Here is a 13,083-nt window from a genome sequence, read left to right as displayed (position 1 = left end):
CTGTGTTTTTCTGGAGCCTCTTTTCTTCCCAGTGTTGTCTGGGGTCAGAGTTCTCTCTGGTGAATGATATGTTTTCACCAGGGGCATCCAAGAGGTTATTCGAGCTCTGACTGCTATTAGGAGGCTGAATGTAACGCCTGGAGACAAATCCATCATCGAGAGTAGCGTATCAGAAATGAAACTAGCTGTCCTGGGGCATCACGGGACACAGATAGGCCTCTTGTTCCCCTAGCCTTTTTCAGCTCTTGTTTTCACAAGTTGGTGAATTCATAAAGTCTCGGTCATGTTCACAGTTAAGTAGAGGAGTTGATTTTTTTTCTTAGTGTATGGGATTTACTACTAACAGAATTACCCACATAATAGGATAGCTGAACTGGGTAGAGCTTGAATGTGTATTCCGTGTACTCAGACAACAGAGGCTGTAGGAGCCCAGTTTATTACTGTCTTACTGCCAAAGTGGAAGTGTTTAAATAGCTAAATTTTAGAGATGACGGTGACTATCTCTCAGTTTGAATGGAAAAAGTGTAACTAGCTCTGCATTTTTTTAAAAAGTTAACTACTACAGATTGTTAGAGTGTTTTTTCTGTCCTTCAGTATAGGTTTAGTACTCACTTGTGTTTTCAAATTAAGAAATCAGGTATCTCGGATTCCTCAGTATCCCTAAGCTAATTTTAATAGAATCTTGCAACTTCAAACTCTTGTTGTTATGTGTTTTCTAAATAGTTTTATAAATTTGCAAACTTACTTTGAAAAAGTAAGTCAACCTGAAAAAGATTTTTTACCTTTGAAATATCTGGGTTCCTGTAGACATAGTCTTTACAGACTTCTTAATGTTGATCAAGCTTTTTTCCCCCAATATTATTTACTTTTCATCAAGGTGGTTACCTTAAGGCTTAAGGTCAGAATTAGGCTGGTAATAGGCCCGAGGCATGACTTTGAAAACAAAAATAGTTGGAGGAGCCATCTACAGACATGATCTGGGTCAGACTTGATTTGCAGCGTACTCAATTTTAGAATAGCCTGTTGGTTTTGTGAGCAGAAGCCTGCCAGATGAATTGAGCAGAAGGGCGGGATTAGCATATTAATCAGGTCCTGGCTGCTGGCCTCTTTCCCCTCCCTCCCTCTCTCCTTCCCTGAATGAATCTAGGCACCCAGGCCGGTGGGGTCACATTACTAGCTGGTTTCATTCTGCTCAGGAGCTCAATCTAGCCAGGATGGTCTGTGTTTCAGATTGCGGAAGCAGGAGAAGATTCTGTAACTGAGAGGCATTCTGCGAGCTGCTGGAAAATATTACAGAAGGAGCACCTCCCAAATTTTGCTTCAAGCTCTGACAGAAGGAGCGCACAGGGGAAACTTAGTGTGGCTGTGGATCGAAGCGAACCCTGTGGGAGCGATGAACGGGGACTTGGTGCGCGGACGCCTGGCCTGATCTTGAGAGGCCTGAGTTTATGTTGCTGGAACTGGCGGGCCGAGAGGCCCTGAGACCAGCAGGTGCCGTCTGTATGGAGAAGAGCGGCTGTAGTCCATTTCCAATGTGTTGGGCTAAAGGTATACATAACTTAAAAATCTATTTGGTTTAAATTTTACTCAGACTCATGCTTTTGCACTAAAAAGGTGGATAAGAGTTTTTCAGACTTTATTTCACATAGATTTACAATTAAATTTAAAGAAAAGTAGAACTTGATGTGGTATAGGTTTGCAGCTCTTGCATAAAATGACTGACCTAGATAGCTTCTAGAAAAGTAAATACAAATATTTTTATGGAAGTGCATTTTAACTAAGTTATCTTTTTTAAGCTTTGTCCTGTCTCTTATAGTTTTATGTTTTATTTTGTGTGTTTTAATTAAGGCACCCATATCCGTTCTGTGATGTGAAAGTTTTTAAAGAATAAAGAGACTAATTTTATCTTAAATAGGACTGAAGGAAAAAAGTGATCTGGTTTTTCTTATTTCAAAAATTGGTTTTCTTTACTTACCATAAAGACTGTGTATTTAATTTGAAACTTTGTATTATTGTAAGGTGGGCTTATCACTTAGGGTCAGTAATACTGTGAATAAACATTTTCTAGTTTAATGTTGTTAGGGTTTTTATTTGCATAAAAATATAAATATAAAATATATTTTCATTGTAACATTCAAGACAATGTTTGGAAAGCATGTTTACAAGTCACAAATGCTGTATAATCCATGTATGAATAAGACCAATAATTTATCTGCTTCTTTTAAAGTACTAGTGAATGTTATCCTTAGGAGATGAAATTCATAATAAAGAATTTAATACAAATATTTATTATTACTTTAAAGAATATATTCAAGTATCACGTTAAGGAAAGATTTTTAAAAGGAAGAAACCTGTGCGCTGGGTAAAGACCTGCAGTATTATAAGTAGACCTTCAGACTGATTCAGGTTAGTGTCTAGCTTAAAACTTCTAAAGCCGCCAGGACATTGAGGTGCTAGTGCCAGACCATAGTTTCTCTGTTAGATCACTTTTCGTTTACCAAGTTGTCAGCATTATCTAGTAATTCTTGTCTAGGCTTTTAAAGATTTCTTTCTTTTGTTTTTTAAAGATTTTATTTTTAGGTAATCTCTACACCCAGCGTGGGGCTTGAACTCACAACCCTGATATCAAGAGAGTCACATGCTCCACCAACTGAGCCAGCACCCCTTTTAAACATTTCTAAAACTTGTGATGTTAGAACTCTTTTAATGTGATGCTCTCTTTCTCTGAACAAAGCACCTGTCACTTTATTTCCTGATTTAGGTATTTAAAGTAAAGATGTTGCTGAGTTAAATTCAAACTATTGATTTTTAAAGGGTGTTGGGGATGGGAACTTTTAAAAACTGTAATTTCTCACCTGAGGACTGCACAGTATAATTGAGCTTGACTAGTAATGAGTGCTCAGAGGCAGAGAGTTCTGTACTATACTTGTTGAAGATTTTGCCCTCCCCCAGACTTGTGGGGACCCATTATACAACGCCACCTCCGTGGTGTGACAGTCCTCTGTTAGCACTGATCCTTAGCAATAAGGCTCTGATTTTACTAAGTCTAGGTTAGATTCAAGTCTATGAATCCAGTAACAATGGGATATTAAATAATTGCTTCCTGGGTTTTTAAGTAATTCAAAGTGACTTTACAAATATGAACTTCAGAAGAAAAGAGAGACTGAGGTGTTTTTGCTCATTCCAAAGCAACTGATGGAAGCAACTTATTTTTCCCATTATATTTGCTGACTGGCAGAGCAAGTGATTCTGGATCGTTCAAGAGGAGGTGTCTGACGACACTAAGGAGCTTGTCACCCTGTCCCCTTCTCAGGGCTGAGTACACCGCCTCCCCAGGGGGTACACAGTGTGCCAGCTTCTCAGCACACTTCTCTGTACCAGGCCAGGAAGGCAGGAAACTCTAGGTTTTATTCTGGTTAATTTTTGCTGTGTGATAAAGACAAAGATATTGATGTATAGGAATTCGCTGAATTGGTTATTTTCAAGTATAAAAGTTACTACTTTTAGATAAAGACAAAATAAAGCCCTCAAGTCTGGAGACTGTTAATCTCTATTTGCAGTTAGACATTTGAAACCTCACATTTGATTTTATCAGCCACATTAACCTCAAAAACAGCAGTGTCCCAATTTAAGAAGACACAATATACTTAGTAGAACAGGCTAAAAATAATAGAACAGAGCTATATTTGTATACTTTGAACTGAAAACTTTAAGGTATCCTTAAGACATCTGTGGCTGTCTCTGTGATACAGTTTATTGTATCGCAGAGTTAGGGTAAGGAAACCCCCCCCAGGTCACTCCCACAGCTGATAACATTTTCATGTATTTAAAATGACTTTGTTATGACATGTGTTGAACTACATCATGATTTCCTAGGCTTAATAAAGGCAGTTTTAATTCAGAGTGTGGAAGTAAATGTTTGCAGTGCTGTAGTGCTGTATTTGGTTGCAAGGTTATTGAATGCAGAAAGCCCTGTTTGGAAAGTTCATAGATGACATGAGTGTGCCCTTTATTTGTTTCGTCTCTCTGAGAGACTGGAAAGGATTCAAGAAGTGTCAGGACTGTGCTTGTTAGGACAAGTGTGCGTGCCGATTTTTTTCTAGATCTTTCAGTAGCAAATGGAGATTGAGTATACCAGTAATTGTTTATGTATGTGATTCTGGGTCCTGTGGTTGAAGTCATGCTTTTTTTTTTTTTTTTTTTTTAGTCATGCTTTTTTTGTATCGATATTTTAAACTCCCTCTCCCTCCCTCCATCCAGAGAGTTCTGTGTGCAGCCTGTCTTCACGTCTCTGTCTTGGATTCCAGTGGTCAGCTTGCACATACATGCACATCTTGAGAGAGCTTCTTAATTGTTCCCCCTGAAATCTGTTCCTCCCCAAGTCCCCCCATCTTAGTTAACGTGCTGGACCCTCGTGCACTTAGTCGCTCATGCCACAGGCCCAGGCCTCTGTGATGCTTCCTGCCGCATGGAAGCACTCCATCTCAGTACCCTTACCATCCTGGCTCCAGAACAGGTGTGGAGTTACTCCCCCTGCCCCCTCTCTGCAGCATCCACTCTGCGCCAGGAGACCTTCATCTCTCTCTGTGGTTTCCTGTTGGATCTTCCTGTTTCCTCACTCCTCATCCTTCTTCACACAGCTGCCGGAGTGAGTTTATAAAAACACGAATGCAGTGTTACTCTCCTAAAAACTCCCTGGTGGCTTCTTCTTGGATAAGATTGCAAATCCTTAACGTGGCCTGCAAGGCCTCACCTGATCTGGCCTCTCCCCACCATCTCCAGCTTCAGGCCTTTGGCCTCTGGCTCATCAGTAGTGCAGTTGTTTTGTCATGGGAGCCCCTCAGACACCCAGAGCTCTTCCCTGTCAGGCCTCTGTGCCTCTTCCTCCCCTGCTTGGCCTGCTCCTCCTGGCCTCGCATGTCTGAGCCTAAAGCTTCTCTCAGCCCTGTCTGTGTAAACCGCGTTCTCCCTGATGTTCCCTCCCTGAGCCTTGTCTGCTGGTTTTGCACAGCAGTGACCGGCATTGACCGTTACATATTGTACCTGCTTGCTCTCTTGTCTTCTTTGCTGGATAGTAAATGCAACATAGTCAGGGACAGCGTCAGGTTTTCTTCTGCTTGACAAGGTATTGGCAGAAATGAATATTCCCTTAATGAATGGATAAATTATAGACTTAACTAATCCACATGCTCGAAGAACAGTTGGGTGAGAGGAGTAGATTGGTGTTTGAGTCTCTTCCTACAGCAGCGCACACACCGAATTCTAGCTCTCTCAACAGATGGGTCTCAGTCGGGCTCCCAGGGCCTGATCGCTTCCCTGGGAATTATCTCCCTGGGCCTCTGCCACTCCTCTGGGATCGTGGCCATCCGGTCTGACAGCTTGAGTTGCTAATTGACTCGTGAGGAAAACAGATTAGAAATATATTTATATGTAAGTGTGTGAATTTATTTTATAATTGTACTTATGTAAATAGTCTAGATATCTACCTTTACAGTAAAAGGTGTTAAATGCTTTCCAGAAGAGTGACTGATTTATATGAGTGCCCAGCATGAGGGAACCCCTTGTGGTGCCCGGCACACACTAGGCCCTCAGTAAGAATGAACGCTGAGCTGAGTTCCAGTCTGTTCCCTGCCTGCCCCCCTCTCCACCGGCCTCTACCCCCGACTCTGCCTCTGATGGACTCTGCCAGGGCACTGTGTGGTTAGTTCTCTGATAGGCCCCTGCCGGGTGGTGCCCCTTCATGCCCCGTTAAGCTCGGCTGCTCCTTCTGCTTGGAACATTCATTCTTTTTATTTTTATTTACTTATTTTTTAAAAAGATTTTATTTATTTATTCATAGAGACACAGAGAGAGAGGCAGAGACACAGGCAGAGGGAGAAGCGGGCTCCATGCAGGGAGCCCGACGTGGGACTCGATCCAGGGTCTCCAGGATCACGCCCTGGGCTGCAGGTGGCGCTAAACTGCTTGTCGCCTGGGCTGCCCCATTCATTCTTTTTAAATGGGAAACCTTCAGGATTCTGCCCTAAGGCATGGCCGTTTGTGTGTGTGTACACGTACACGCACGTGTATGCGTGTGCACATGTGCCCGTCTGCCCATCTGTCCGTCTCATCTGGACACCTGGTTGGGCTCGGGCATCTTTGTGCATCAGCTCTGCACACACTGGCATAGCTGGTAACTCACTCAACTTTGTTTATTTGCTTTTCTCACATTCCTTGGTTGTAAACTTCCTTTGGGCCAAGTTCAAATGTTACTGCTTTTTGAGTCCATATGGTCTGGCATATTATCAGCACTCAGTGATTGTTGAGTGAAAAAGCCCCCCAAAGTGGTGAAATCCGGGGCATTTTTCTTTTCTTTCCTTTTTTTTTTTTTTCCAGAATTTCACTAAAGTCCACGTTCAGTGTGCTTTATTAAAACACCTCTTCCAGCTAGTGCTTTTCCATCTATCATACTTAACATTTAGCCTCAATTTCATCCTTTATTACAAACAACTTACTACTTACCTTGCAACAAATGTTTACAAAGCACCTACTATATTCACGTACTATGGTAGGTGGTATTAAAGAAAGATTTAATGCCAGTGTCTCTACTCTCAGGCAGCTGAGAGTTTTGTAGAAAATGTACAAATGTTTTCCACTCTTCTATCATTATTCCAATAGCCAATTGTCCATTTGCCTTAGGTGAAGTAAAACCATTAATTTGTATGATGGTTTGACAATTTGTCAAAAAAATGTGATATCTCCAGTAACTCTATAAAATAGGTACTAAATTACCTACACTTTATAGTTGAAGTTAAGGTAAGCAATATACTTAACCTGCAGCTAGGAAGTGGGATGGGGCATTTTTCTAAAGGCAGTGCTGTCTGATGCCAGTGGAGAAGGTGGGGATTCTGAGGGCAAAGGCACTGAGAAGTGAACTGTGGAGTGTTTAGGGAAATCAGGATGGGCTTTCCTGCTGATGATGGCCAGAGGCTGCATTAAGGTTCGTGGAGAGGCGAGTAGGGAAGGCTTGCTCTTCCACCCCCTTTCTCTGAGGGGTGAGAGCGGGACTCTTGGAAGCCCTCACTCTGCCCCTCAGGATCAGTGTCCCCACGTGGGGTCCCAGCCTTCTGGTCTTAGCCCTGCCCACCGACCTGGCCCTGCTCCATGTGCTGCTGCGGGCCTCTGCACACCTTGCCTGCTCCTGTGCCTCGCTGCTGCCTCGCCAGTGCCTTTCCCTCTCCCTGGGGGCACCTGGAACCACTAGGGCCTTGTCGCCTAGATTCCTAGTACTTGCTCCTCAGCACTAGGAGGCATCCAGGGCAGGGCGGGGAGGGTGGGGGGTGGTAGGGGACCGAACACGTGGTGGAGGCTGAGGCCACAGCAGGTGGGCAGTGCTTGGGCAAGGAGAGGAGCACAGCCCGGCCAGGGTGCTCTCCCTGAAGGGCTCCCCTTTGCTTCTGACCCCCTTCAGGCCTGGTGGGAGTGTCGTTAACGTCAACTCCCTCGCGGACAGAAATTATACGGGGGCTCTTATCATTTCTTTGTCTCCCAGGTCCTCTCCCTTTCCTCCTTGGAGAAGAGGCTGCCCGCTTCCCCGTGTTCTCCTCAGGGGCAGTCTGAGAGCTCTTCAGTTCACCGAGGGCCTTCTCGCCAGCGCGGGGAGGCGTGTGCACCAGCTTCTGTTGTCTGTCTGTCTGTCCCCCAGTCATTATATGAACCCATGTTGTGTGTCCTCCCCCCTCCCCCCGACCACCCTTATGCCCTCACCGCTGTCCCCATCTGTCCCCGGCGCCCGCTCCTGCTGGCCCTTTTCACCAGCTCACACGCTCTGGGGTGCACTGCTCCTGCTGTCCTGCTGTCCTGCTGTCCTGCTGTCCTGCTGTCCTGCGGTGAAATGCACCCTCCCCCCCACCCCCTACAGGCGAGGAACCGGTCAGTCCTGCTTATTGCTGCCCTCCCAGGGCCTCACACCTCCTGGACTCCTGTAGGGAGCACGTGAGTGGATTAATGATTCAGTCACCTTGTCTTCTTGCAGCGACAGAGGTTCAAAGCACTAGAGGCAGATGGGAAAGGTCGTGGAGGTTTTTGTGAAAATTAGAAAACTTCTTTCTAGTGCCTAAATGGTCAGTGACACGGTTTTTAAAATGGTGTTCACACGTCTTTGATTTCAGATTCATCTGTAATTGTTCAAGCTATTAAGAATTTATTGTAAATTTAACAGTTTTCTGTATTTCATAACTTTTATCAGTTTTCAGTTAAGGAGAAAAATTAACTTTAAAACAATTATCACAGTATTTTGGCTTTGTTTTTGAGTAATATTTGTATAAATTATATAGTGTTATTGACTGTAGTTCATAGAACTGGGTTTATGTACACATGTATATTATCTTGAACTTCTTCAGGTGATATGTTTGCATCTTTATACCTTTCTTCCTAGAAGGTTGTAGAAAATGAGTCCTATTTTATGTGTTTCATAGGAGTTTGATGTTGAAAACCAACCGGTGGTCATAGTATGTTGTTCCTTTGAGTGAAAAGACAAGCACACTGTTGGCTGCTTTCCTGTGCTCTGATGCTCTGGTGGGGGTGCTTTCGTGTAGCTTGTGTTGCACAGTCTTGTTGAGTCTTTGGGCTTACGGGCAGGGTGGGTGCTTTGCCAGTGACAGCAGCTTCTAGAGCTGACGGACTTTTAGTTCTCTTCGGTTTTGACTGGGGCTGTGTCTAGTCTGTGCATCAGTTTGGGAGAACTGACCTGTGAACAGTATTGTGACTTCTGGTAGACCTGTCCAGGTCACTCGGTCTGTGGTCTCCCTTAGCCGATCTTAGTGTGGAGAGCTTCATGCTTTTCTGATGCTATTGTAAAGGACAGTTTTCTTTTTTTTAAAGATTTTATTTATTCATGATACACACACACACACACACACACACACACACACACACACAGGCAGAGACACAGGAGGAGGGAGAAGCAGGCTCCATGCAGGGAGCCTGATGTGGGACTCGATCCCAGGACTCCAGGATCACGCCCTGGGCCAAAGGCAGGTGTTAAACCGCTGAGCCACCTGGGCTGCCCTAAAGGACAGTTTTTTGACTTGTAGGGTTAGTTGTTCAATTCTTGGCTTAGTATGTAGAAGTAGATTATTTTGTTAGTTTATCTTGTGGCCTTACTAGTTCTGGAGGTTTACTTGAGCAAGTAGAAAATCCAAAGAAATCTTTCTTTTAAAAATAGATTTATTTATTCATGAGAGACAGAGAGAGGCAGAGACATAGACAGAGGGAGAAGCAGGCTCCATGCAGGGAGCCTGATGTGGGACTTGATCCCAGGACCCTGGGGTCATGCCCTGGGCTGAAGGATGGCACCAAACCGCTGAGCCACCCAGGGATCCCCCAAAATCCAAAGAAATCTATAATCATGTAATCTGAAAATAACTTTTTCTTTCCAGTCTTTGTCTTTTATTTATTTTTTAAAAAATTGTTTAAAAGATTTTACTTATTCATGAGAGACAGAGAGAGGCAGACACACAGGCAGAGAGTGCAGCAGACTCCATGCAGGCTCCATGCAGGGAGCCCGACGTGGGACTTGGTCCTGGGTCTCCAGGATCACACCCTGGGCTGAAAGCATCCAGTCTTTGTCTTTTATTTCTCTGTCTTGCCCTCTCGCCTTGACTAGCACCTTCATTACAGTATTCTTGTCATACGCTAACCCCATGGAGGGAGTTTTCAGCGTTAAATAGCATTTAGTTATAGTTTTGTCTTTGTTTTTTTAGATATCTTCTATTGAATGTTAAAATTTTCCTTTTAAGTCCTGGTTTTCTGAGAATTTTTCTTTTCTTTTCTTTTCTTTTTTTTTTTTTAAATCATGAGAAGGGGGATCCCTGGGTGGCGCAGCAGTTTGGCGCCTGCCTTTGGCCCAGGGTGCGATCCTGGAGACCTGGGATCAAGTCCCACGTCGGGCTCCCAGTGCATGGAGCCTGCTTCTCTCTCTGCCTGTGTCTCTGCCTCTCTCTCTCTCTCTCTCTCTCTCTGTGACTATCATAAATAAATAAAAATTAAATCATGAGAAGGTATTGAATTTTGTCAAGTGTTTTTTTTTTTCTGTATCGATTTGATTGTAGAAATTTTGTTTTTTCTTTTTTTTTTTTAATTTTCTGTTTTTTAAAATAATGGGTGGATTGCGTTTTGATTGTTGAATCAGCATTGCATTCCTGAGGTAAATCCCACTTGATCATGATGTATTAACCTGTTTAGATATTGTTAGATCCAATATGCAATATTTTGTTGAGGAAATCTATTTGATGAGGGATATCAATCTAATTTTTTTTCTTGTGACCTTTTTTGTGGCACTTTTATATCAAGAACTGCCGTTCTCATAAAACAAGCTGGAGATGTCCTCTTATGTTTCCTTTTTGTTTTTTAAAGATATTATTTATTCATAGAGACAGAGAGAGAGAGAGGGGCAGAGACACAGGCAGAGGGAGAAGCAGGCTCCATACAGGAAGCCTGACGTGGGACTCGATCCTGGGTCTCCAGGATCACACCCCAGGCTGCGGGCGGCGCCACCGGGGCTGCCCTCCTCTTATGTTTCCATTGCATGACTGTGTGTGTAAAGTTAGGAGGCACCAGTCTCTGGTGGCAGTACTAGGAGTCATAGTCCCATTTGGTGGCGCGGTATTTGTCACAAAGGGCCAGAAAGCAGCAGCAGAAATGTTTTCTATCTTGTGTAGTAGTAGTCCAAGGATGGAGACGCACACATGCTTGTATGTGTTTGCTTATGTCAAAAGCCGTGGAGCTCTGCACTCAAGATTTGTGCATCTTACATGTTAGACTTTGGTGCAAAGCTAGTGGACCATAAGTGCAGCCCCCATGCAGCATTGCAGCTCTGAAGGTCTGGCATCATGCTCAGTTTGGAAAGAGATCATACACATCAACACAGTAACTTTAGCCTGGTTCCGAAAACCTGAGAACTGAGGGGAAAGACTATATACACAAAATCTGAAATAGGAGATTTAAAATGCTTAGAATACTGTCTTTTGATGACCAGACAGTATGGTTAACAGTTGTTTGTAGGTGGAAAATGTTCATGCTGTTCCCTAATATTACATATATAATAAAGTGGTACCCCATTAAAGGAATTTGTTAGAAAAAATGCAGACAAAAACATATAACAAAAAAGAAGACAGCTTCCTAGAACCAGGGAGGAGGGAGGAGAATGGTGGGGAAGGATGGCCACCTTCCATTCTTCGAATGTTGAGGAAGGAGGCTGAGAGCTGCTGGAGCAGAGGATTTTGGTGATGAAGGACAACTCCTGCAGGGTCAGACTGGAAGAGTGCAGACAGGCAAAGTCCTGATGTGTGGCTCTGCCGCCAGGAAGGTCTGAAGAGGTTAGTTGGTGGCTCATGCTCTAGTTGGAGACATTCACACTGGAGCTGTGTTGTGACACCCCCATTGCTTAGTACTACTCCGGTTGTCTTTGTGTGGTGCTGTGAGAGGTGTCAAGGTGCTGGCAGAAGAAAAAGCCTCTAGCTGTCACTTCCACAGAGAGGGTTCCTCTAATTTTCAGACACCTTGCTTTTCAAACTCTATAGGTGATTTCTGTGTTCTACAAAATTTTATTTGGATTGCAGCTTGAGACTTTTTTACACATTCTTTTGTTTAATGTTATGTATTCAGTTTAGGGGATGTGAATATAAATTTTCCTTTTATTTATACTTGACAGAAAAATATTGTATTGATATATATTTATTTTTATATATTTGTATATATTTATAAATATAATTTTTATAAATATAACACATATATTTCATATATGTTTATATATATTTAATACAGATTTTATATATATATAGTCTGAATAAAAAAAAACAAAAACCAAGGAAAAAACCCAGGGCCTTGTAAACCAGAGTGAGGCCAGTATGTTGTATCTCCCCAAAGGTCTGTTTTGTTAACCTTCTTAAAATTTTTTTAGAGAAGCAGAATACTGCTAGAATATCATATACTAACACTCCTTTTTTACTATGAAAATCTTACCATGTTGTAAAGTTGACAGAATCATTGAGAAGATAATACCAGACTGTTAGGTATTCTTTTTTGTTTTAACTTTTATGTGAGATCATGATGGAATGGTATACTGCTGGTGTATCTTCAGTTTAGAAAAATGCGTATTGTTTTTTTATAGGGCAGGGTTTAGGGGAAAATTCTATGGAACACTTGTGCTTCATTTGGTCATTGGATTTAATTACACATTTCAAACATACCAGATGTTACCATAGTAGGAACAATAGTCTGTTTCTTCTTTTTTTTTTTGACAGGATTCATAGAGCTTTGAAGAGTAACAGGAAAGATGCTTTTTAGAGCTATGATGGAATTTTTGAAGTATTAAATGGGGGGGAGTCGCATAGGATTTCCATTTAGAGAACAATCAGCATTTTCCTTTCATTGGCCTAGAGAAATCAGGTTAACCCTTCTAACTACTACATGAATTGGATGTTGACTTTGTCTCTAATATATAAACACTCTACATTTGTGATCTCAACTAGCAGGGTAGGTATTACTACTTGTGCTCTACAAGACAAGGAACCTCTAGTAATTTAAGAGTTACGTAGTGGGGAGTGCGGGAGCCAGGCACAGTCCTTAACATTATTAAGCAGCATGCACTCCTTCTCAATCAAGATCTTACGCAGGAGGCAGCCCGGGTGGCTCAGCGGTTTAGCGCCACCTTTGGCCCAGGGTGTGATCCTGGAGACCCAGGATTGAGTCCCACGTTGGGCTCCCTGTGTGGAGCCTGCTTCTCCCTCTGCCTGTGTCTCTGCCTCTCTTTCTGTGTCTCTCATGAATAAATTAATAAAATATTAAAAAAAATAAGATCTTGCTCAGAAGTCACTACTTGTGAACCTTTTGCTGAGACCTGTCTTCTGTAGAATTTCCAGCCTTCCTCAGTTAGAGGCTCAGGGATAAGATTGGGCTGTTGTATTTCTGTGATTTAAGTGAAGTTTTAACTGTCCTGTAATCTCTAGGGTGTCTTGCCCATAGAAAGTAAGTTAATAGCTCAAGGTTGAGATACTTTAGGTAATCTGAGGGATGTGTCTAACCAGTGAAAGTAGTAACAGT

The 13,083-nt window shown here is 42.7% G+C and overlaps 1 protein-coding gene across 7 annotated transcripts in view; it reads left to right on the top strand.

The window, feature by feature from the left end:
- Positions 1–13,083, top strand: part of PTK2 (protein tyrosine kinase 2) — a 266,474-nt gene that overhangs the window by 54,527 nt on the left and 198,864 nt on the right. For 4 of the 7 annotated variants that reach the window (XM_049093130.1, XM_049093125.1, XM_049093123.1 and 1 more), the window contains exon 1: positions 1,231–1,548. The exons of 2 other annotated variants lie outside the window; for them this stretch is intronic. In XM_049093130.1, the coding sequence (XP_048949087.1) occupies positions 1,449–1,548 (100 nt within the window). In that variant the 5' untranslated portion in view covers positions 1,231–1,448. Of the gene's footprint in view, positions 1–1,230; positions 1,549–2,303; positions 2,407–13,083 lie in introns of those variants that run through there. One more of the 7 variants, XM_049093132.1, reaches the window with a different exon arrangement.

Source organism: Canis lupus, chromosome 13, assembly GCF_003254725.2.
Source record: "Canis lupus dingo isolate Sandy chromosome 13, ASM325472v2, whole genome shotgun sequence".
In the NCBI taxonomy this organism is placed as follows: Eukaryota; Metazoa; Chordata; class Mammalia; order Carnivora; family Canidae; genus Canis; species Canis lupus.
Note: the sequence above shows the minus strand (reverse complement) of the source record. Positions and strands in the feature narration are given on the sequence as shown.